Here is a 27118-nt window from a genome sequence, read left to right on the forward strand (position 1 = left end):
CCTGTCCGAAACGTCGAGTCTCTCTACTACTCATCATCTCTACTCGCCGACTCAAGCCAGCATCTCCTCATCAGCTCTACTACTCAAGCTGTTCTCACTCAACATTCCTTCTGGTTTACAGTCCTTTTCAGGACTATTTTCAAGAAAGAATACTCTATTCTCAAATCTCCACTTTCTCGCCTATCCACTTCTTCTCTACTTCTATCCACTGTTTCTATAACACTCCACATGGTGTACCGTAAACCACATCAGCAATTGTACATGCCACCATGCAAACCTTCAAACAACATCTAATTACCTTATGCATTGTATGGTATCTTTGAAAAAAAAATTCACCTGTATGCGAACTCTTGTAAAGTCTTCCATCCCAAACATCTTGAATATTCTTCTAATCCTGGAATGAAAGCATGAAACAAATATGACAACACTAATCTAATCATAGAATATACAGAATAATAATTATAATTTTTTTTTCATGAAATGTCCCACAAATTCAATTAAAGGGGGGGGAAGGGGTAGGTTCCACGTTTAAGTGCAAATTTGTAATTGTTTTTATTGCTTATCTATCTTTTAACCACATTGCTCTTGGAGAAGCCTCAATAGGTGATGATGATGAACGTCATTTGTATAGCACCATTTATCTGTAAAAAAATATTCAAAGGCGCCGGCTCCTGATTACGTGTCACACATTATACACAAAGTTGCTGGAAAAGGTTAAGGTTTGGATGTCTCAATATTGTTACAGTCACAAAGTGGGATTAGCAAAGAATCCCCGTAAGTAAGCCTGGGTCATATCGATTATTTTGAAAACCGGTGTTCGACAGCTTTCATTCGATCGAACATTGATGCATCGAATTTTGAAGGCAGGGAAAATTGAGTAAATTTTTTTGGCTACGGCCATCGGTGTAGCTACTGCGATGGTGGTATGCGCTGGGAGGGTAAGCGTTGCACAAGCAGATGACAGAGCAAAAGTTAGTTTGTTTGTATTTTCTATGATCACAAACAAAGGGACTAGATCTAATGCAGAACTCTTCCCAAAATATCTTAAACAATAATATTTGCAGATGACAACATATAAGTCTAAAGTGAAACAATATTAAAGACATGATTCATGTTCAGGCTTCCCACGGTCATGGAAAATCCTGGAAAAATTTGTGGTCTTGGAAAGTCAGGGAAAAGTCAGGGAATTTGGAAAATTTGTGAAAAGTCATGGAATTTCATTTACCTCATGGCTATGGCAGCTTTCCATTTTGTTGTGTCTCACAAAGTTCTCTCATACTTATTATCATACTCTGCTATTATAAATTGATGTTCATAATTTCCATTTTTCCCAGTTTTGTGACATCCCAAATTCTACAAAACTCCTAAGACATTGTTTCCAGTGGAAAGCTGAAAGGGTGTGGCGTCCCTTGCCTCCAGAGCTTTTCAATGTTATGTGTTCTACAGTCATGTAGTCTGCATACATTCTGTTTTGTTGATAGTGGTTTTGGGTCTTGTGGTGAGCAGGCATGCTGGTGCGTAGAGGTGCTAGTACATGGGTGGTGGCTAGCATAATATGCACAGGGGTGGTAGCTAGCATTATGTAGAGTTTCTCTCGCTCACAGCATACTGATACACCACACTTCTCAATACTGTATGCCAGATGCTCAAAATGACTCAATTTTGTTTAAATTGTGTCAGTTTGAGCATCATGGAGAGATTTCTTTCAGGTCTCATCATTATCCAGTCATGTCAAAGAAGTGTTATTTCCGGCACCGTTGGCTGGATGACCCAGAGTATGCATCATGGCTGCAAGAAGTTAAAGATGACAAGTGCAAGGCCCTTTGCAAAGTTTGACAAGGTTCTGCAGACACTCATGAATGCAAAGAGGAGGAGAATAAGTGAGCAGTGTGATGAGCTGTTGTCTAGATACAAGGGCTTCTTTGCTGACATGAGGCAACAACATTTGGAAGAGTTCAAAGCCTTCACTCCTGAGCCTGACCAAAACACCAACAGCAGGCTAGATACATTCCTGTGCAAGTACATGAAGGGCACCAAGTACTGTATGATAAACTGTGGGAAGTAGTCAAGATTCTCCTCACCCTCTCACATGGGCAAGCCTCAATTGCGATGGGCTACTGAGTGAACAAGGATCTCCTGGTTGAAAACATGAAGGAGAAAACAATCGTAGCCCTGCGTACCATCTATGACAGTGTCCAGGCCACAACCCCATCCTTCACTAGCATACCCCTCACACGGGATATGAAAAGACATGTGCGGGCTGCCAGAATGAGGTATGACCAGTACCTGGAGGAGGTAAAGAAGAGCAACTTGAATGCACAGAGAGCAAAGAAGAGAGCAGGAATACAAGAGAACATTACGACAGCTGGAAAGATAAAGCTCGTGGATGACACAATACAGACTGTCCGAAAGGAAGCTGACCAGCTAGCCAAGGATGCTGAGAACAAACAGGACTTTACACTGCTGTCAAAATCAAATGCCTTTCGGAAGAAGGCAACTGAGAAACAAGAGGAACAAAAATCCCTGGAGAAGAAAATCCAGCAGCTGCGGGACAAGCTTAAGGAGTAGGAGTGCTAGTAGAAATAAAGTAGAACAATAAACTGTGTCTGTGGGTACATGCATGGACTTTGTCATATAGAACTATGTTACATATATGTACATTCCACTTCATTTTGCATTTTTTGGCTTTTGCTATCAGAAAAGTGTTGGTAGCATGCAGTTGCATATAGCATCATTTAGGTTCCTGGTTGTACTGTTTTGTAGTACACTGTAATTACCCCAATCCTGACCTTCACTGTAATTTCCACTTTCACTATAATTGCAGTGTTGCTTAGTTGCCAGTACTACTGCTAAATGATTTGTTCCCTGGGGTACTTAATGTTAGGGCTAGCAAGGTTGAAATAACATTTAATAAAACAGGTTTTGTGAATACATGTATAACACAGCCACAATCCACATTCCTCACTCAAAATACTCATGACCATGAATAAATTGATTGCTCCTGACATTAAATTTGGACAACCAGACTACAGAAAATTTCATCTTATTTGCAATGATATAAGATGCCAATTAGTCAATGTATTTTTAATATGTCACATTTTGTAACCAGTTTTGCGTTCTTAGTTGTTTTTAGAGAATATAAATTTCAGGTTTTGTACAATTTTACTCAGCATTCATGGCAATTAGTTGACATATCAAGTCACAACTGATCAAGCACTACCAGCATGGCTATCAGAACACAATACATTCAAAAGGTTCTGAATCTCTTAGTTACACAAGATGTTTCTATTGCTATTTTAGCGTCAAATAATGTGTCCTCTCTGGAAGTTACTTGAAAATGAAGTTTGATGAAATACCAATATAGGCATCAAATGTCCAATTTTCAAGATATCATTATTTTTGGAGCATATAGAGAAATACACTTGTTAATTTAGCTGGTATTCTCAAGTTGTATAACAAATGGCCTCATTTTTTGTAATGTAGAATTATATGCAGCACTTTGCTGAGAATTTTAGGATGAGAATGTCGTTGTTAGCCTTTTTTTTCATGTCACCTTATTCTAAAACTTAAATGTCACTCTTTTGTAATAATTGGCTCATGTGTGACATATGTAAAGTGTTTCATCTTCATATAATTCAGGGTTCCCCAAGAAATTTGAAAACAGAATTCCATGACTTTTATGTGGAAGTTTTGTAGTAAAGGTGAATTCAGGATCCTAATTTCAATATGCCTGGAAAATATGACATTTACATCTATTGTATAGTTCACTTTTGTGACAAGATCTGCATGCTATGCTCTGAAAATTTGGAAAAAGTTCATGGAAATCTGTCAGTTCAAGAAATTACATGAGTTTGTGTTCAAGACAATTTTGAATCTTGATGTTGGTGAAACGAAAATGGTACTGTACTCTGGTCAGAAAAAGACCATTTACCAATGATAATACATGTTGCTGTACATGTCATGAGTAAGGTGTTGGGTGGAGTGGATGACTGTGAGGGGAGGTTATGGAGGCCATCATAATGTGTCTGATTTTGGAAACCATGCCAGAAAGCAAGTCATGGAAAGCAGCAATTTAGTCATGGGAAAGTCATGGAATTCTGTTTTCCAATTTCTGTGGGAACCCTGTTATTGAATCAAGCAGAGTCGATCCGAATGATTTTCGGTCAACTAGCATTCGCAGTCCGGACTCGCACACACTACAGCCCCATCTGCAGCCCCGTACACTCACTCTCCCATAACGACAGGCGTGCTTGCCGGCAAAATAGTGCTCTACTAGTGAAGAGCACTGTAACTCGCCTGAGATGTTGTTGGATCCAAAATGAGCTCCTTATTGATGGGAATACATATCACACGTAATTTTCTTTGGATGGTCATTTGAATTGGTATTCAATGCTGATATAACGATTGTGAGGAAAGATTGTGGAATATGAGTTATGACCGTTGTTCGAGAATTAATCCTGATAATCCTTTTTTTTGCCACAAGTGAAGAGCATACGCAGATTGAAATACAGATGAATGTTTTGGATCAAGCTCTAAATTTATATAAATTATTGGATGTTAAATACATGTAATTACGATTTTATAAGATTTTGTGACCATACTAAAAATATTGACAATGTCTGCAAAGTATGTTATGTTTACAAGGAAGTATTATTACTGCCATTATTTTTTGAAAAAGAAGCACAATGCGCATGCGCATTCAATAACGTATGACATATTTCCATTCATGGATTCAGAGCCCAAAGTTTGCCACAAGAGAGCTTCAAATTGATGGGGAAAAATATCAAACATAATTTTCTCTTTTTGTCATAAAAAATTTTATTATATGGTGATATTACAATCATGAAAAAAGAGTTTATGCATCTGCATATTGACAATGTTCGAGAATCAATCCTGACGTGATAATTTTTTTTAGACAAGTGCATTCATGTCCATCATGATGTGATATCCGTAATTAAAAATTGAAATGAAATGTAAATGATTTACATCAAGCTATAAATTCATATTAATGATTATCATATGCAAGTTTTTGTTAAAATATTACGATTAAATAATGTTCTATGGTCATAATATTAATATTGTTTATAAAAGCAATGTTTATTTTTCTGGTTTGATTAAAGCACAGTATTGCACATGCGCAATCAATAGCAGTGACTCAGATCAGCTCCATTCATGAATTCATCATGCATAAATTATCACAGCACAAGCAGACAAGTAAGGCTCAAACTCTGATCGAAATAAACTTCAAATTAATGGTGAATAGGCATCATAATTACAAAATCAGTTTCATTTAGGGGGAATATAAAACAATTACTAGTAAATAGTAGTTGAGTTAGACATTACTGTTTATTTTGATGATTGTGAGGAACCAAACGAAACGAATGGGGGCGGCTGGCCGACATTTGATCTATTTTTGTTATTTTTTTTTTTTCGATGCACCGATTTTGCAAAATATGCACCGGCGCTCGATGACATCGTTCGAACACCGATTTTAAAATTGATTTGGCTCAGGCTTACCCGTAAGTTTTCAGACGGGTACTGGGCACTTGAAGAATTAGTCCAGCAGAACAGAGTCCTGGCCGCAGCTGATATACAGTGATCAGGAAAGCTACAGAGCTCGGCCTTTGACCTTTGCTTCTCCACTCATATCGTTTTTCTTTTTTTATTGAACCAGGATACACTGAATTGGGTAAATTGGAGGCAGGGGGAGAGGGCAATTGCTGCAAGTGTGAGGTGAAACCAGCTACAATGTACCCCCGTTCATGGGGACGAAACCGGATTCAAAGCTTTGGATTGATAACAATGATTGTCTCATGTAATGATTTCTAAGGTTGTTTTATAGTCAAAGTTTTTTTGCATTATTTATTTTGTACCATGCTTTGTATACTGATGGAGCATTGTGGCCCAGTGGATCAGTCTTCATACTTTGAAACAGAGGGTCGTGGGTTCGAATCCCAGCCATAGCATAACTTCCTTCAGCAAGAAATTTATCCACAATGTGCTGCACTCAACCCAGGTGAGGTGAATGAGTACCCGGCAGGATTATTTCCTTGAATGCATGAGCGCTGAAAGGCAGCTCGAGCTAAAGTCGGGGTAATAATAATAACAATGCGCCTCGGAATAGAATATTTCTACATAGATGGCGCTATTTGAATGCCTATTATTATCATTATTATTATGGTTTGTGATTTCCTACTGTAAATGATGTCATTGACATCTTTTATGTACCCCATGTGGAAAAAAAAACTTAACTAACTTATGATCTTCAATTAGAATTTCACCAGCACTGTCACTAATCAGTCTTGTAGTCACACAACTCAAAATTCAGCGGATTCACAATATGTTGCACCGTCTATTGGAGGCAGCAAACAGGCAAAATTTTTAATTTTGGGGTCGTCATTGCGCACAGGCACAGGCAGCACACAGTGCTACATGTAGTGCTTCGACAATCAAAATCATAAGGCAAGAATTCACCATAAACGGTCTAAATTTCGCACCTGCCTCCTGGACCCCAGTAAACAGCATATCCAGTCGAGCTGCATCGGCCAGCACTTAAAGTGATTGGTTAACATTGGTTTGACTTAAAAAATCTGAGCTAGAAGGTCACACTTGTCACCTGTGTCTGTGATATGTAACAAAAATGAAGCCCAGAAAAAATTGGGTTCGAAAATAATTATTTAGTGCTTCAAAAATTGAAATATAAAGTGACCGGAAACACCATCTTAATTTCATCTCATACACTTATGTGTACTATTTAGGCCTCTATAAAACGCCGTTTTACAAAATCAGGGCTTGCCTTGTAGTTTTAGCTTTTCATTCTCAATAATGGTTGTTTTCAGGGTTTATTAGTTCTAATACATGCAATTGTACACATGTTTCATCTTGGTTTGAGAATTTTTTAAATCGGCTGCTCACAAAGTTAAACAATACCTTTAATAATTGAATGCATGCATTCAATTTAGTACTAGCACGCGCAACAGATGTCAACATTTTCCCATGATGCATTGCCAATTTGGTCTGTCCACTGCAACTGATAGATCTCGCACCATATTGTGAATCCACCGAATTGCAACATGATTATGCACATTCCCATTCCTAGGAGAGCAATAAAGGCAACCAACAATGCCAAGCAAATACTTTTATAACTAAAAGCATCTTGGAAAGTCGCGCACCTGGGTAGAGAGTGTCAATAAAAATCAATGTCTTGTCAACAGACATCAGTGCAAGTTTGGGACTTGAACCCTGGTACCTTGAAATCGATAAACCATTACTGGAGTTCATTATAAAACCCTTTTTTGCTTCATTGAAAAGATCTGGAGGGGGGAGGATGTAAATTTACTTCTCTATTCCAAAGATTTACAGGGTATAATTTATAAATTTACATATTTATACTAACATCTACACCTTTCAATTTACAAATGAAGGTCTATATCCCCCTCCCACACCCCAAAAACTTTTTATCTTTATAGTTAATTTATAGATTTGAATTTTTGTTCATATATCTGTACCTTTACAAAGTAACAACTAGACCTCCCTCCCCCAACAAAGTTTTTGTATCTGTTAAGTCAATCTATAAGTTTTAATTTGTTTTTATTCCGAATATCTGTACCTTTTGATTTGACTTTCTGCTGTTCGTCTCCCCTTGGCGACAGCATTCCGGCCTGCAACTGTTGATACAGCAGTGGCCCTGTATCCATCTAGGTACGTTGCGCTGACCTTGTAACTATCGCTAGGGTTGTAGCCTTTCACCCCAGTCACCAGGACCCCATCTCCACTTTCATCTAGAATTTAAAAGAGGATATTTTGGGTGTGTGAATTAGGCCAAATCCATTCCTTATTGAAATACACTGTATGTCCCTGTCCTTTCATATCTATTGAAGTCTTATTCTTTGGACAGAGGAACATAGATAAACCACTGTCTCTATTAAACTAACCCTTTCACAAATAAGGTATCATATCTACACACATGGGTAGGTCAGTACTTAACAAAAGAACACTGGATGATGAAGCTCAAACCTTGGAAATAAATATCAGTTTTCTTAGACAGTGTTAGAGCTAAATGCCAAGAGCCAAATTGGATAATTTTTACATGTTTGAATGTTTGCATGCTTTGTTGTGTTTTTCATCAATTTGCATTTATTTAAAAGAGTTATGGATTCTAGAAGAGTTATAAAACATGTCAATAAGAAATAATCTAACACCATTTTTTCTTCATGTCCCATTGGATCTATCTGTAAGTCTACATGAAGTCGTTGATCATGATTCATAATATATTTCATTTTGGGTCCACCTAAAAGTAAACCTTGATAGTATTTATCATTTATTGCCAATAAACACTGTACATTCTTTTGTTTCAGACCCTTCTCATCCTACATATTAAATTTAAACATTTTACCCCACTGAATTTTTCATTAGAATATGTGTACATTGTTTAGTAAATGGTAGTTTGTAAATATCTCTTTCCATTACCCATTTTCATCAATGAACTTGTACAGTGCCAGTAGAAACTGTAGCACCAAGCTATATAAATACTTTTTTTTAAAAACTTCTATCAACCTGATATTTCAGTTTGATATAATACTAATCATTGCCATGGATATATCTATTCATACACACATACTTGCATTTCACACTTTGACCCACTGGTGGATCCAGGGGGGCAAAGCCAGCCTATGCCCCCCCCCCCTTTTGAGAGGCACATTTAAAATTTGTAATGTAAATGCCATTAAAACAGAAGTGAACCCCCCTTTTGAAAGTGAAGACCTTTTTCTTTCCTTGTCAAATATTTTCTTGGACAAAATGTGCTTATTTTTGTTTGAAAACCTTCTTTCTCTTTTTTCCTACTTGTCTAATTTTTTCCTCATGAAAATGTGCCCTCCCTTTTGGAAATTCTTTCATCCACCCCTGCTTTGACCAGTAAACTACAAACCGTATCCCCTTACAACGTCTAAGGGATTCTCAGTATTCAGTACTCATTGGATTATCAAATCAAATATAGATTATCTGAGATTGATTACTATTAGAATATTTATCTACACCCTAGATGAGGGTGTGTTCGAACTATTCACAGAATAATTTAAAATCTCAAATTTGATAAGCATTTCTGGATGAACGTGTGTAAGAGAAAGGCTTTCAGCTCATCTAAAGACTTGCTAGATAAAAAAAAAAACGTGTAGCAGTCATAATAAAAAATAATTGGAGCAACAACCGAGTGGCTATTATTCCTCGTATGTATTGTCATGATTTTCTTCATCATGCAATACCAGGAAAATTATTCCCTTCTACTGTGGAAAAATATTAAGCTAATCATTTGATTGGAGCAACAACCGAGTGGCTATTTAAAAATGCTAGTTTTCCCTATTTTATTAGAAGTAAACTATTTTATTAATAATAAATGTAAAGTCCTAATGGTTTCCTCTGTACAATTTTGATAGTTTTAACTTTACTCATGAATTTTTATGAATCGAATCTAGTTTAATTTATGCCTTGTTATACCGAAGTAAGAACTTAGTATTTTTATATATATATATTTTTTTTTTTCATGTCAAGTATTTACAGGGTCATTTTCGTGGTGCACTTTGGATTATTGTATTCACTATTCACTATTCAAAGTTAATATTCTACAGGTACCCCATTTGGGGTGCCTGGATATGTATTTCTCCCTGCCGAAATTAAGTGCACTGCGAGAGTGACCCCTTAATTTTAATTTAAATTCCTATGTTAATACTTTATATTGCTTTTTGTCTTGTAATTGTTTTAATCTGTAATTCATGTTCATTTCAGTTTTTACTGCGAGACATGATGTTTTTAATAAAATCCATTTATCTATCTATCTATCTTGGAATGAGTTGTACACAGATTGATCTCATAGGCAGTCCTTGAATACAAACTACACTTGAACTTTACTCCATTTAGATTTATAGCCACTGTGAGCATGATGATGATAAGGATACATACACATAACTATGAACATGCAATAATCAATAATCAACTTGTAAATTGTGTGCATGATATCTATTTCTATCTTTCACCTTATGCTCAAAGGAGATTGGAGTAAAGGTGGAATCTATATCTAGGAAGATCAGAATTCAGTAGTCATTGTGTTTGATAAGGCAAGTTTAAAGGTCAAGTCCACCTCAGAAAAATGTTGATTTGACCACGATGTACATATAATTGTTTTGTGAAATTAAGCGAAACTTTAAAATGTCATTACTTTTCTTATTTTTCATCAGATTTTGATAAAATTTTCGATGTTGTGCTTGTTGGATTTTTCTCTTATTATTCAAATCAATTTTTTGCTGGGGTGGACTTGTCCTTTAAATTTTCCATACATCTTTTCTTACAGAAAATGTAGAATGATAGAATACATCTTTAACAATAATATACTCTCTATTTCTTTTGTGGTTTTGTTTCAAGATAGGACATTCGGGAGACTTCATTTTTGGAGTTTCACTCACTTTCCAAATGAACATCAGGACGAGACATTTTGATGACAGCAACAATGTCAAATTTGCAAAAATAACACTGGTTGCAAAATATCCATCATTTAACAGTTTTCTATTGATTTCATTTCAATCTTTCTTTATGAAAGTGATACATCCACATCTCCATAGCTTCAAAGTACAAAGTGATACAAACTGACCTTTGACCTCTGTTAGATTGACCTGGCTGAAGTCACAGGTCACATCAGGAAGCATGTATGCCCTGGGATCTCCAATCTCATAGACCAATTGCTCACCGACCGTTGCTTTGTTGACCAGACCCCCGGTCTTGGGGGGTTTGGTGAGGACAAACTTTCCATCAGGGGCAACTTGGACGACTGGGAAACCAATATTGTCCCTAAACATAAAAATAATGTAAAAGAACGAAAACAATCTAAACCTTTGTAACACATCAAATAACTTACAATTCTTGCTCAAGACAAGAAAATTAGTGTCCACCTACAAAATAATCACAGTATTTTGCAAGTATTCCTGAAAAACATACAGTGGATACAATGTATTGTTAAAGTAATCATTTCACTTTGTTCTTATATAATAAAAAATCTAATTTTGGTTCTTGGAAATGGGCTAAACATAAGGCCTGAAAAATACTATCCAAAAATTTCAAACCATCATATCCACAGGAACTTTTTTTAAAATTTGGAGATGTAAACCAAAGTTTGAAAATGAATGAGGGTCGGTTTAATGACTTCATAAACGAGTTCATACTGCAACACAAAGGCCCGAATTCACAAAGGTGGTTTTGAAAACCCACGGTTGAGTCCATGGCTTATGCAGATTTCCTATATAAATTACGCTTAATTTTATAGCTCGCATAGGGCACATGTATAAAAATGTCCAATGCTGATGCGCGCTTTTGTCACAGTGCGCCATATGGACGCCTGTTACAATGGTTAGATACGCAATTTTATTCATGAGTCCATTGTTTTTATTCATGAGTCCATTCTTCAAACAGTGGACTCATGAATAAAATAGCATATGTAACCATGGTAACAGTCATCAATTTGGCGCAATGTGACAAAAGCGTGCATCAGCATCAATTGGACATTTTTTATACACACACCCGATACACGCTAAATTAAGTGTAATTAAGACAGGAAATCTGCATAAACCATGGACTCAACCATGGGTTTTCAAAACCACCTTTGTGAATTTGGGCCATAAACTTTGAATGAACCCAGCATGACCTACATACAGTGTGTACAATGTACAGTGCAGCTATCACAACAGAAGGCAGTCCACACAGACAACAGACTTTTTGAATTTGAGGATACTGGGCACAGAATAAATGCGTCTCAGAGACAGTTATCAAAATCAAAATTGCTACTTGTGTATAAATTATACAGGTAGATTCTCATTGTTTCAGGGTTTCGGGGTTCTGATGTAAAATATAAGCAGTTTAAGCACCCATACACAAGTTTCATCTTGGTTTGAGAATGTTTTATATCAGCTGCTCACAAAGTGCACTAATCAATTCAATATAAGTACACACAATTATAGTTTCATATTTCATTTCATTTATTGCTTTCTGCAACACTTTTTCATAAACACATTAACAAAGAAAATACAATAATAATAATATATGTATACCTGACAAGCAAAACATTGAACAAAATTGCATTTTCTATAATTAATACACATTGATTTTTAGAAGGTTGCAGGGGTTGCCACTAATGACAGCAGAGTATTGCTGGCATACTTCCCATTTACTTCTTTCTCCCTTTCAATGTCTTATTTCACTTAAAGGTAAATGCCAGTTTTGGTAACGATATCAAAATGAGTTCGTACAGAATCCAATGAAATGACCACCAAAGTATCTGTTTGTATAGATAAAGAATATGCGCCAAAGGATTCTGGAAGAAATTGTGTAATTGCTGAGAAATTAGCAAATAAGCACAGGATTTGGGTAAAGCGTCGGGCACAACATTCAAAGCAATAATAATAGACTTTCCCACGTGTGCTTTTCTGTGTTGGTGATCTTCAGTGTGAATATTTTTCAGCGTAGATTTCAAGATTTCACAAAGTTCAGTTTATGTAACTGTACCAGATCTAGATCCTCGATGATATACTGACAATAAAGCCTGGTTTTACAGACTTTCTCATGAAATCAGTGTCTACTCCAACTACTGGCATTTCTCCTTAAACTCACAGACATACTATCACATCCTCTGAAGAATCAAGAATTACTATTGCTATTATCATTATCATCATGCATTTTAACAAACCAAGAACATCAAAAGAAAATATCAACAGAGCAATGTTGCTTACTTTAAGTAGACCTTGTTTACATGTATGCAAACTAGCTGTATGTAAACCAGCTGTAGCGGCAAGAAGCAGGTCTGGAGCAATTAAAGAGCACTGGTAAAGTAATCTCATGTAACTCATTGCCATACGTGTATATCAATTAATGGGGACAAATGGATAAATATAATACTTGGAGAAGGAAGAGATCCAGCCACTGTCCTGTGCCACAGAAATGTGGGGGCAGTAGGATTTTCACATTTTTTTTATTTTAAGGGGCACTTAATTCGAGCTCACCAATCAGGTACTAGATGCCAATCAGTGAAGATACCCCCAGTGGCCTGAGCCCCACACTCGACCAGATGACCAGCTAGACTGCCCGCAGCTAAGGTGTCGTAATCCTCAGGTGACCAGCCAAACTAGAAACAAATTGACAAACCAATGAATGGATTCACTAACATGTAGGTAGCACAAAGGCGAACCTGACAGACTTCACTTGAGTGACAAAAAAAATAGCAATCAAAATGGTGAACACTACAAATTGGCATTCATGAACAGACAAAACAATATTTTATCATTGACAGCTTCAAATCAATAGTCAAATTAATCATTTATCATTTAAAAATACAGACGGTTCCAACTTTCATACAGAGTATTAAAATTACTCCTAAAATTTTGTTTTTCCAGCAAAACTTAATACTTCATTTTAAAAAAAAAGCAAGTGGACACGCATACAAATTAGTCTGTAACAACAGACTCATATTTGACACTTTAACCACTTAAAGGGGAAGTTCACCCTGACAAAAATTTTATTGTAAAAATAGCAGAAAAATAATGAAAAATATTGCCGAAGGTTTGAGAAAAATTCATCAAATAATTAAAAAGTTATTAGAATTTCAATTATTTGATTTGTGACGTCATATGCGAGCAGCATTCCTACATAGTGAATGGTAAAAAATCAAGGAAATTTCATTTTCTCAGAAAATATGAAAATGGATTTCACTGTACCTTTTGTATACCAATAGACAAATCATTTCACACCCAATCATGAATAGAAAACAAACTTAAGTCATATGGAACCATACAAAATTTGAAATTCATACATTTTATATTACATAACAAATGGGGCAGCTGCTCGTTTATGACATCACAAATCCAAAACTTTGAACTCTAATAACTTTCTTACTCTTTAACAGATTTTCCTCAAACCTTCACCCATATTTTTTACTATTTTTTCTGCTATTTTTACAACAAAGTTTTCTTCAGGGTGAACTTCCCCTTTAAACCATGTCTATTTGCACTATACAGTGCGTCCCACAAAAAACGAAACCGAGATTTATCGATGATTTATCATAACTAAATCACAAATACAATAGACAAATGACCTACCATTCTAAAGCTTAGAATCTCCTCTTTCATCTGAAATTACTTAGATTATTTTCCATTCACGCATGAGTGAGCAAAAACAATTTGAAAAGGGGATACCAAAAAGTCACTTGGCGGGCCGTATCTGGGTTTTAAAAGGAACACCACACTTTTCAAAAGTTCAATATCTGCTCTTCAATCAAAGAAAATAGCAGATATTGAACTTTTTAGTCATACCCCCGCCAAATGAGTTTTTGGCATCCTTTCTTCGAATTGTTTATGCTCACTCATGCGTGAATGAGGAATAATTTAAGTAATACCAGATGAATGAGGAGACTCTAAGCTTTACATTGATAGGTCATTTGTCTATTTTATTTATGATTAAGTTATGATAAATCATCGCTAAATCTCGGTTTCGTTTTTTCTGGGACGCACTGTAGTCTAGTTTTGTTCAACTGCACCAAATGTCATGTGTTTTTGTGACTGCAGCCTCAGTCAAGTACAACTATACTCTATAAAGAGAACTGTACTCAATGGAAGAAGAGAAGAAGTAGAGTGAAATCTAGACACCAAACTCTGTGTGTCAAATAAGCAAGCCACAGTACACAGTGAATCTAGTCTCGCTATATCAGACTCTGCATTATGCACTATGCAAATTGCCAAAACCAAGGGTCTGTGCCCGCAGACTAGATAGACAAACAGATAGACTAACCGATGACTGTGTCTTATAATCTGAAAGACAAGGAATGGTCATGATTAGACCCCTTTCCATTCAACGAGGTCATCAACTCAAGTCTCATTGAATACTTACCGTGTGCATGAGCGGTCCAAGTACTACAGCACTGTCCACACACCGACCAGTCACTACTATATCAGCACCCAAGTCCAATGCCCTCGCTATGGGTGTTGCTCTGTAATGAAAAAAAAAAATGAAAATAAAAAAAATCAAATAAATCCAGATTAACAAGGCAAAACAACGACCCTTGAAAAACCTGCTGAACTTGAATTTTATTCAAATGCAACCCCACCCCCCCAAAAAAAAAAATGAATAAACAAAAATAAAAGGAAAACAAATGTGCTATTGTGACTCTAACATCCATCAATTATTAACAAACAAATACAAATAGTATTTGATAGTAATTGATATCCAGGTAGAAAGAGTTTATTTCTTTCTGTCACTCAAAATTGAACTGTTATTGTTTCTTTAATCCCTCTTATATTGTTAACTCAGAACTGATTTATCTTCAAATATAAATTTCAATTACTTTTTCAGAGTTTTTTAAGTTCTCCATTCTAATGGTGAGGGTTATTGACATTACCAATTCATGACATCTTAAGGACAATTTGTGCAGTATAGGAATCAATATAATGAAATTGAACTTAAAAATTAAAGTAGATGATACATCAATTTTTTCAGAAAATCATTGATGGTAAAAAAAAATGTTAAAGATGAGAAGAAAGAGAAATGATTTGACTACTCACCCCAAATATGCATTCATTGTAACGAGCGATTCAGGCAAAGGACTTCCAGAATCAAGATCTTTGGGGTCTGTGGCGTACACTGACTTTTTCTGCAAGAATATGTAATTTAATATTAATATTCACACTCATGTATGGGCCATAACTTCATGAAATGACAACTTACAAAACTAACCTCATGAGAACTGTGTTCTGAGTACTGAATACTGTACCAGCCAGTATTTGGGAAAACTAGAATTTTGAAGTACATGGAGAATTGGAGATACATATGTCACCGTACTTTTTTCATTGTGGTCGAATGCTTTCCCACATATGTGTCTCTCACTTGCATAGATAGCTGCACTGTAGCAACTTATTTTGCTGGCGATAACATTGCGTGGATGACATGCCCGTACAGTGGTTAATTGTTACAGTTTTCACTGGCACTGTCACATACATCTGCCCTGTATAGGGTACACCATGCATTTGGGTACTTCCAAGGTAAAATGGTACATTTCGTTGGCGTTCATCTGAACCGTCGTATCAGTCAATTTTGGAGAGAAAAAAATTGACTTCGAGATTTTTGCAGAAAATGAAAGTACAAATCCTATTCTATACATACTTAAATTTCTAGGCAGCAATGTATTTTTGTTTCTGAGACATGTGGGGATTTTCACGGCAATGCCATGCAAATTGCTGATAAAATACGCAATTCCCATAGGTAACGTGTACTGTGGGAAAGCAAGCAACATCAGCGTGCACTTAATATGCAAATGTGTCTTGATTTAAACCGTTGTATCTGCACTACATTGACTCTGCAAGTGAAAAAGCGATACATTTTTTTTCAATTCAGTATTTATTTATTTTGACTGTATTGTTTGACTGCATTTTGAATTAGTCTCAAGTAGTGCCCTCAATATTTCCATGTTAGCAAATAAGCATTCTGTACTTCCAAGATTAAAGTTTTTCCATCAAAATCAGTATTTTTTTCACTTGACCATTATTCATATGTACATAGTTATCCATTATCAATCACCATTCTTAGGCAGAATAAATGCACAATTTTTCTCTCCAGGCTACATGTACATTACACCAGAGTAATTCTGATATGGTCGCATTTCATAAGTTGGGTATGCAAAAAGGGTGGCGTATGAACAATTTCCCACATGGTACCATGGATAAATTGTTGCTACATCACAGCATCTTGACCAAATTTATTGAGTAATATCTCATTTTGAAGCTAGAACTATAGGCTAAATATATTACTATGAATTAGATCAATGCAATATCAGGAACAAAAACTATAGCACATTAAGTTTGAAGTAACGGGGGTGGCGGAGCCGGTGGATGCGGTAAATGACAAAATATTAATTAAACCTAATTCACAATATGACTGCTATCCTCATATTTCTGGGTGTTTTAAAGGAGGGAACAACTAAATGTCATAAAAATTTGATAATTTTAAAAATATGCAGCAATGGAATACATGTGTATGTCAGCTCTGATCTGCAACAGGTCTAATCAATTAGTAAACCAGAGAGATTTGGTTAATTATCTAATTTCTAATCTTAATTTTTAGTACAAATGTTGTGTATCATTGCAACAAAGATTTCTACCCATGATGTCATTTTGCCAAGTATATAAATACAGTAACAGGTATTTGGGGGGCAAAAATGTGAAATTAAATACTGTTAATTAGTATAATTAATACGCATACAATAATAGATAATTATTAGATTTTTGGTACAGATTTAATTAGTGATGTTTCAAGATTATAACTGCAAAATACTAGGGTGTTCCAATATTGCATTAACTTTTGACACCATTTTATGTGCAGCAGGTCCAATTTGAGGAAAACACATTTCAAAACTCACATTTACATTGACGTCTATGTAATAATTAGCTGTTAATTAGTTATTTTAAATAAAACTAAAGGTAATTTAGACTTAAAACTTTCTCATTATTTAGAGAATGGTAATAGCTATAACATATAAAAAAAATATAATTTTTGACCATTTCTACCCTGTTCGCGAAATTGGACCACCTTATGACATGCAACCATATGCTTTTCACACTGCATGGGGTTAAGGAAAATATGTGCAGTGTGAAAAGCATATACAATAAAGTATTCTGGATATTTATTATGTGCATTTGCATGGAAACTCCCATTGTCTCCTTCCCACTTTCTTCCTGCCCCAATTCATACTTTCATATTCCTGTCATACTTTGGAAACAATATTTGTGGTAACACTTGGCAACCCTGCCAATGGGAGAACTAAGGTCCATATTTTGAACTGCAGGGTAATGTATTAGAATCACATCATGTTAACCTAGAGAACTTTCAGTGTTAATGGTGCAAGGCCACTTTATTTCATTGTTATTTTCAGGTCAGATTGTTTTGGAAGGCAAATGTCTAGTTTTTGGAAGTGATAACCCCTTTTGTGTGTTTTTTACAATGTTCAACAGGCAATTGTATCTTTTTGAGGAAGGAGGATATTTTATTTTCAATTCCTCTATTTGCAAACTGCCAAAGTGTGACAGTCTTGCTCAACATAAATCTACACATTCAAATACCTTCTTGAACTGTCAAAACTTAGAGGAATAGAAGAATAATAGATATATCGGGAGACATAGGGTTAATACAGCAAACACTTAGTGACGACATAAGGGACAAGATTAGTGAACTTACATCGACCATGAGGTTGTCTCCGGAGACGACAGCGACCTTGATATCAATATCAGCATCCTTTGCTAGTTCCCTAATAGCCTTGGCACAGGCATGAGGGTTGATACCACCAGCATTGCTGATGACCTTGATGCCTTTCTTCTTGATATCGTGCAGCAGATGCTTAATGATCACCTGCACAAAGTCTGGTGCGTATCCCATGTCCTTCAATGAAAGAAGATGAACAACGTTAGATATTGGTTGAGCAGTATAACAGAATGGTTCTCCAAGACTCCTTTTCAGTTTCCAGTGTTCTTTTGAGTTTTGAGCATTTTCGGGGCTAAATCGCCCCCAACCCCCATGCAATTTTTTCCCTGGTGTACATTTTTACTGGTCTGCATCAAAACACAACCGATAACTACATGTACATGTATTAACTGAGCTGGATGAATTTTAGCGACTATGACAACCAGTATCTTAATCAATAAATATCCATCAAAGTTTAATAACTGAACAAACGCACATACATGATGTATCGTGATGTATTGATATGTACCGTACTTGCAACATACAATGGTAGTGTTGTGTGTGTGAGGTGAGTACATAAGTGGCATCATTTCTTTTCCAGTAATACTTTGATTTTATTTTTTACATTTTTGGTTCTTGGTTCCTTCAAGGGATAGAAAGTCAGTTTGATGACATTTTTGGTGTGTGATTCATTCAAAAATGGGGTGCGGTTAATTCACCAGTGCAGTTTATAGTCTGATACTTACGGTATAGCAATGCTGCAGCCACTTGAGGTTTGAGGCTAACTACCCTACATGTCAAGGCTAGGCAGTATCTACAATTCTGAGCAATTGAGCATGGCAATGGCATACATTTAGGCTAGCGTATCATCTAGTTATGTAGACTGATCTAGTCAAGGGTCAAAACTGGGCCCCGTCTTACAAAGAATTAGGATTGATCCGATCAACCTCAAGTATACATATGGAAATCCATCAACGTCATATGCATCATATCTAGAAAATATAAAATATTTGGAACATGTGTTTTCAATGTTGACGTTGCTGGCTTTCCATAGTTCTTTGTAAGATGGGGCCCAAGGGTCCGTTTCACAAAGGTGACAGGGCTCAGCAGTCAATCAGAATCAAGGTTTCTATAATGGTTGTTGCCATAATGACCAAGTTACCATAGTTACGACTTTGGGTCTTAACGGGCCCAAGTCTGCATGACACTTTAGCAATTTCATGCCTCCAGTGAGACTTTACAACAGACAGATGAAATTTATCATGAAATTTATCTGGTATAATCATGTAATATAGGTCTCTTAACTTACATTCCCCCCCCACCCCTTCAACAGTATAAAACAGATGATGCACAGATTTTGTTTATTTTTAGTATTGGTCAGTGGGAAATGAGTGCAGTGTCAACTTTGGCATTAGAGAGATTTCGATTGTCTGCGACTGCAACGTATTCCTAGTTCACCGGAAGTGGTGACACCGCTCGTTCAGTATCACGTTCGTACATTGATGAAAACAGTTTCGATTTAAGTCGACGTACCCGTACCACGCCACAGCATATACCAGCGTGATAGCGAGCGGGCCGTGGGCCGATGCTTGGCCGGAGAATCAGGCGTAGCATCATGCTACGAACCAGTGGGGCGACTGTGCATGGGTGCAACATTTGCACTCTTGCGCAAAAAGCCGAAAAACACGGTTGTTTGGAAATAAAACATCAATTACCTATCGGATATATGTAGTGTCTGAAAACAGGACACGCTAAATGTAATGGAAAAGCTGGTAACAAGCAGTAATTTGCAGTTTACCAGCCCTGCTGAATCAACGAAACTCGAGTGTTGATGCGGCTTCATTCATTTTTGCCAAGCTGGGATGACGTCATCATGTACGAACTAGCGCTCGTTCGAGCACTATGACACCGAACGTCAAAACCCTCAAATACGAGTCACAGATTTGGTCAGTGGACGAGAAGGCTCGTCACAGATTACTTCGCGCATGCGCAGTGCTCCCAAAATTCCTTAATCTCGTACGTCCACATGGCACGTCACAGAAAACGAAAGGTCTCAAATATGGTCTAGACCACGCCAAAGTTACCTTGGGTACACCGTTCCTACAGACCCACTACATCCTGTGCATCATTTGTTTTGTGAGGTACCATCAACACTGTAGTTTGGCCCTTACATGGATGGATGTTGAGTCATGTGATACCCTGATCATTTGGGGATACTTACTGGGTTTTTCCTCCTGGCAGCAGCCAGAAGAGACATGGTAATCTCCGAGAGGTAATCAAATACAAGATAATCAATCTTGCCATGGTGAACTAACTGAGGTGCTGAAATAAAAGAATCAAGAAAAAATTAAGAAAAACAAAATTGAAAAATTGAAAATAAAAGCAGTCGACAAATAACGATTTTTTTCAATCTGACCTCACGTTTAGTTTTCTCATTCAGCAAGGTATCTCTACCAGGGGCTTGTTGCATAAAAGTTATAACCAAGGTAACTTTGCCATCTAATGGTAACTACCATGGTAATCGCGCTCAACAGCCAATCAAAATTGAGGAATCTATGAAAGTTACCATCGGATGGCAAAGTTACCATAATTGTAACATTCTGATTCATGCCATGGGACCCAAACAAGAGAGATCAGACTTGAATTTCTGACTCAAAGTGATACATGTAGTTGGTTTCATGAAGAAGAATGGGAAAGGAGAAAGGTAAAGCTGCCAACTTGGATTAAAAAAATACTTGCATCTGCCGATAGATATCAGGAATTGCAATATATTTTTTTTAATCAATAAATATCATATAAATTACTTTATGATATTTATCAACTGAAACAAATATTTTACGAATCGTGATATTGATCGGCAAATGCAAGTATCTTTAAAAACTAAGTTGCAGCTCTGCACGCGTGTGGTATCTAGGTATCGATAACAAAAGAAAGAAAAATGGCGATGTAAACAGACGGGGTAAGTGAACGCTCTTGCTCTTAACTTTTTTCAATTTTACTAAGTACTATTTATTTAATGAAATTAGCAAATTTGATAAAAAAATGGGGGTATAAACATAAAACTTGCCCATGTACATTTTGGTTTGGGCGAAAAACAAAAATTAAAATTGGTGATTTAGGTCTACAGTAGAGGCGCACAGCCAATATGGGAGACTCTCTCCAATGTGGGAGATAATCTCCCATATTAGAGACTTGCTTTGCAAAAGAACAAAAGAAACAACACCAACAAAAGCATAACTTTTTCCACCCCAAATTTTGTCTCACTGAGGTCAGAAGCCCATTTGTTTTGTGTGTGGATGACAACAAAAATCCTTATCAAAACAAAAGTAGATGGTGAATTTTTAAATAGACGGTGAAAAGGGGTAATTTTTCATGAGGAATCTGCTTATCACATTTTTATTTGCCACCAAGGTAATACTTTTGAAGCAAATGTAAACAAAGGAAATTGGTCTCCCAAACTGGAGACTGTCTCTAAAATTGGATACCCAAATTCTTTACAAAAGTCTCTGATATTGGAGATAATCTCTCTCATGGGAGACAGTCTCCCATATTGACTGTGCGCCTCTACTGGTCTAGGTTCACCATGGGTAATCCTGGCCTCTACAGCCAGGCATTTATAGCTGAGCCAGGCGTTAGGGGAGTAAGATCTACGTAAAGTTGATGATTTTTACTCCCCAAACACCTCCAGGTCCAGGCTAGGCCACTCATTCGATGAACATGATGAACAAGTCAACAAGTAACCCAGGGGGCTCCTGGCCGCGTAGCGGTCGGGAGCCCAGGATCGTACGTGCAATTTGGCATACTCACCTGACAAGCGTGAAGTATGGTCAAAATAATTCTCAGAATAAATAGTTAAAACAGAAATCAAGCACTTACCATGATTATATGGATGATGGTCTAACGAGTGGCAGTTTTTCTGACATCTGGGCACAGTTCTCTCCTTCTACCCCCGTCTCGATCGGCCATTTTGTTACAATTCATAACAAAAATGGCCGATTGAGACGGGGGTAGAAGGAGAGAACTTTTCGTTTTTTGAGGTTCCAGTCTGTGCCCAGATGTCAGAAAAACTGCCACTCGTTAGACCATCATCCATATAATCGTGGTAAGTGCTTGATTTCTGTTTTAACTATTTATTCAGAGAATTATTTTGACCATACTTTTCACGCTTGTCAGGTGAGTATGCCAAATTGCACGTACGATCCTGGGCTCCCGACCGCCACTCATTCAATGAACAAGGTTATGATATAACCTTGTTCTCAGTTATATCTCCATGTGTGGCAAAATAAGGGTGGCAATGTTTGGCTTATTTTCTCTTTTTCTTTGGGGCAAATGCTTGTTGTTTTTACACTGACAGTTTTAATGACACCTATTATTCATACTACTTGGCTCTTATTTCAATTTGATTCTTAAAATCAGTTTTTTCTTAATTAAAAATAGAGATCAAAAAATGAAAAATTTCTTGCCATATTACTTTCCACCAATGGAGGGCGTACACAAAAATATGCCCAAAATTCAAGTTTTTGAGCGCTCTGGTGAATACAAAAATTATTCCCAAGTTACTAATGAAAAATAAAATGCAACTGTATGGAAATCAGTAATTTTAGTCACAAAGGTGATATTTTAATGATTTTTCAAAGTGTGTGCTATGTACAGCATTGGCATACCATAGTCCTACCTGTAGATTCCCCACAGGCAGGATGGTTGCAGTGAACAAGTGCCGACCGCTACGCGGCCGGGAGCCCCCTGGGTTAGTCAACAACTGAACAAGGTACCTCACTACCTGAAACTGCAGTGTCGCCCCAAAATCCCGAGGCACATCCGATCCGCACCGTCTTGTCCCCTAGAAGGTGGCTGAAAGCTCGCTTATGTATCAAAGAATGTTCATGGTGACTATCTTGTAATCTGCTGCTCGCAAACGATGTAGGGGATGACAATCTTGCAGATTTAACTGCGCGAAAGAAACATCTGCGTGTTAGCATGGAGGCTGCCATTTTGCTGATGTAGTCTGCTATTCATGATGTAAATGAATTTTATATCATCACTTTCATTGATTTATCTCATTATTCAAGATCCATTTGATGATTTCATATCGATTCATAAAATTCATATATTCAATTTTAAAAACTAACGTGAAAATGATAACTAAACCGATAAATCTTTTCTTTGGTCATTTGTATCTACGTTACATTAAAATACTACGGTGAGTATGAGACTAGCTTCTTCTTTTTCGCAAACGTAAAAAACTGGGCGTTGTGGCGTGCGCCTGTAATCTACGCTGTGGGGAAGTTACAAATTGATGCAGAGGTTCGAGGTTCGAGCCCTGGTCACGTCTTTCGGATGGTGACGTTAAAGGTCGGTCACAGACGTAAATAATCATATCTGATTGATACACGTCTGACAAAACTCAAATGCACACACAAAACAAGTTAGGGGAAAGGAAGGAAGGAATACCTATTTTACTCAACATTCTTTACTTTAATCCAGTCAATGGAGGCAATGCTATAGGAGCATGTTTATTAGGAGTAGTTATTATCTTTTTTTATTTAGTTTTTATTTTTAATTTCAATTCTGTTGACATAAAAGAAAATGAAACACAATTAGCAAATTCAATGTTAATAAGAGTCAGTCCTGGAAGTGTGGAATTAATATCTTTACTAGGGTGAAAAACGTAAAATAATCATCTCACCATCGGACATACATTTTTAATCTCTATAGTAAATCGAGTTGTTGGTTTTTTTTAAGATGGTACACGAGATATTTGCAACTACATGATGACTATACTGGGCCCAATTTCACTTCTCACATCCAAGTTACTAGAATCAAATTCAATCTCTTTACAAAGTAGTACGCAGGCCTGCATTTCCTTGACCTAGTATATAGGCCTACTTGTATATAAAGTTAAATGTATATATATAGGCCTATTGTTAATAATCTAGAATGTAATAAGAGTCAGTCCTGGAAGTAATTCCTTTAAAAAACGTAATTAGTGAAATAATCTCACTATTGACATATACATTTTTATGAGTTATTTTTCTTTTAAGATGATAAACGAGATATTTGAAATTCACTGCGTCCAATTTCACTTCTCACATCCATTTTCAAAGTCACTAGAGATTGGAACGAATTGTCAGATTCTTGGTACGAATTATCAAATTCTTAACCGACTGCATTATGTGATTCTCAGTTTGCATGCAATTTCAGGAAAACACATTCATGCTTTACTTTATTTTATTGATGATGTTAAGGCCTGGTCACACCGCCCGAGCGTTGTTGGAGCGGTCGTGGAGCCGAGAGAAAAAAAACATCACTGCTCGCTACCGTTCACCATTTTCGATTTCGATTGTTGTTTTTTGTTTTCGATTTTTGTTTTCTATTTTTCCCCCAATTTTGTGAGCGAAATTCGACCCTCTCTCCCTACCGCTCACGACCGCTCCAACAACGCTCGGGGTATGCGGTTGATAAGCCCTAAGGTACGAAAGTCGTTAGTCGTTTGGATATTCTTTAACAGTCATGAAAAGGGAAAATCGAAATTCAGCTCAGTGGTTCTGTTTTTTGAAAACGCGGAAAGCAACACGCTTTCCGCGTTGTGATTTTATTTATTTATTAGTTTGGGCGAAGGTCAGACAGTACAGTGTGGCGTAATGTTAGGGGCAAGACATGACAAAAGGGCAAAATTAATTTTAAATTGATGTGAACGAGGGATCAAGTGAGTGAGCCAGCCTTTTTAATACATATTTAAAATCAACTTTTCAATCAAAGTAGGCCCTACTTTTTTAAATTACAAGTTGCAACCAATAATTACTTTTGTCAATTGCAATTTCAATTACTTTCTATAAAAGTCATAAATGAAATCACTTTATATTCTGTATGCCCAGCACTACCTATTTATGATAATTATAAGATAGAGAAACTAACAAGATTAAGGTTTATGTTAAAGTGCACGGATTCTGCCTATTACACTGTTTGATGCTGAAGCAGTTGACATGAAATTATCATTAAATTAAATGGTAAATCATGTAATTTTATTGTATGGTAATTTATTAAAAGTAATTGACAGTAATTAAAATAAATTACATTTCTTTCAATTACAATTACATTTTAATACTTTCCCTTTCAAATTTTCAAATACAATTACGATTAATTACTTTTAAAAAATGTAATTAATACACGTAATTGATCAAGTACCTTTTAATTGAGCCCAACCATGGACATGATGTTTAAACCATAATATTATATAAAAATCAGTTGCAGAAATTTGATTTGTGTTTTGAAAAGGCTATTTCTGGCCCACTCGCTTCCCTCGCTCACAACATTCTTAAATCAAGTTTAGCCCTTTTTGCCATGCATTTCCCCTAAAACTTTAGACTCATAACGACACTGCTCCGCCCAAAACCTAGCTCTGAAAAAATATATATATATATATATATATATATATATATATATATATATATATATATATATATATATATATATATATATATATATATATACATATATATATATATATATATATAAAATAGAAAATATAATCAAAATCCTTCAAAAGAGAACAAAACAGCCCAAACCATGAATACCGATCGAGACCCATGGCTTGCTTGTCTTTATGGTTTACTTTTGAATTCTATCAAGATGATTATGAAATATGGCGCTTTAAACTTTTTTGTACGTAGATGGCGCTCTTGGGGCCTTGATATTGATAAACGGGAAAGCAAATCAGTGAGTCGCGTCAATTTAGATGGACAATTAAATCACAAAGCGGAAAGCGTGTTGCGATTTGCTTCTCGCGTTTTTAAAAACAGAACCACAGAGCTGAATTTCGTTTTTCCCTTTTCATGACTGAAACAGAAAAAACGATTTATCCATTCGTACCTAGCTTAATTGTTGGATCGGGGGCGGATCCAAGGGGGGTGGGGCTAGCCGGACCGCCCCTTTTATAGGGGGGTAATCTTGTACTAGTACTGATGGCACCCGGCCCTGTCAGTAGGAAGGCCTTGGATTGGTTTAGGAGCTAACCTCACTTCTCCTAAACAATGTTTCTTCTGCAAGTAAAAATTCTAGTTTGAAATCAAATATCTTCCGGATTACGTACCCCAAGGATCACTCCTTGGTCCTATACTTTTTGTTTATTCTTTAACATCAATTTTGTCTTGTATTTTGTTTGCCCATGATTCTATTGTTTTTTTCTAGGCTCACCGTCAGCAACACACATTACTTATTTTTTTTTAATTGAGAACTTCGATCAGGTCAGTCCGGGATAAGAGCTAACGGTCACCTAATGTTAAAAAGCCCCCCCCCTCCCCTCCGGTTTTTAAGGGTGGGCTGATCTGAGGGAAAGGAGTGTCATTAAAGTATACCCTTCCGAGACAACCGATGGACTTTTTACGAAAGGTTGTGTGTAGTAGTTTTCTGAACCATTCCTTTCTATGAATTACTAGTATGATATATATTATTACATCAATATAAGAAAACACAGAGCTTGCAATGCATGATTAATTATAAAAAGAGAATGCGATTTTAGTACCATTATGAATGACGCTGAAATAAAGGACCCAGATTTCCCTTTTTGTAACTTTTCTGTCTTCTTTTTCCTCACTTCTCTTTTCCCTCTTTTCTCCTCTTTTCATTTTCTTTTTTATTACTTCTTAATTGAAAGCATAGAGTTTGGTAGTTCCCTAACCTCCCTGTCCTGTAGCACCCCCTCTGTTGTACAGTCCTCCGTCGCTGAACTAAGTTTTGAAGAGAAAAATAAAAAGTAGGCCTATATATGTCCCTCTGTCCAATCATAGGTCCATGGTCCAATTACAACCCCGGTTACAACCGTCCCGGTTTATATACTGCTCAAGCATCTACCGTAGATTCT

The 27118-nt window shown here is 36.5% G+C and overlaps 1 protein-coding gene across 1 annotated transcript in view; it reads right to left on the reverse strand.

The window, feature by feature from the left end:
• The window catches only part of LOC121413130, a 39066-nt gene extending 15786 nt beyond the window's left edge, over window positions 1–23280 (reverse strand). Inside the window, exons 1-9 of the mRNA XM_041605896.1 lie at window positions 23039–23280; window positions 20480–20580; window positions 18256–18456; window positions 15591–15679; window positions 14920–15019; window positions 13041–13162; window positions 10643–10839; window positions 7610–7781; window positions 337–394 (exon numbers count right to left, since the gene is read on the reverse strand). Coding sequence (XP_041461830.1) covers window positions 337–394; window positions 7610–7781; window positions 10643–10839; window positions 13041–13162; window positions 14920–15019; window positions 15591–15679; window positions 18256–18456; window positions 20480–20580; window positions 23039–23249 — 1251 coding nt within the window. The 5' untranslated portion in view covers window positions 23250–23280. The remainder of the gene's footprint in view (window positions 1–336; window positions 395–7609; window positions 7782–10642; window positions 10840–13040; window positions 13163–14919; window positions 15020–15590; window positions 15680–18255; window positions 18457–20479; window positions 20581–23038) is intronic.
• Between the last annotated feature and the right edge of the window lie 3838 nt (window positions 23281–27118).

This window comes from Lytechinus variegatus, chromosome 1 (genome assembly GCF_018143015.1).
Source record: "Lytechinus variegatus isolate NC3 chromosome 1, Lvar_3.0, whole genome shotgun sequence".
Classification (NCBI taxonomy): domain Eukaryota; kingdom Metazoa; phylum Echinodermata; class Echinoidea; order Temnopleuroida; family Toxopneustidae; genus Lytechinus; species Lytechinus variegatus.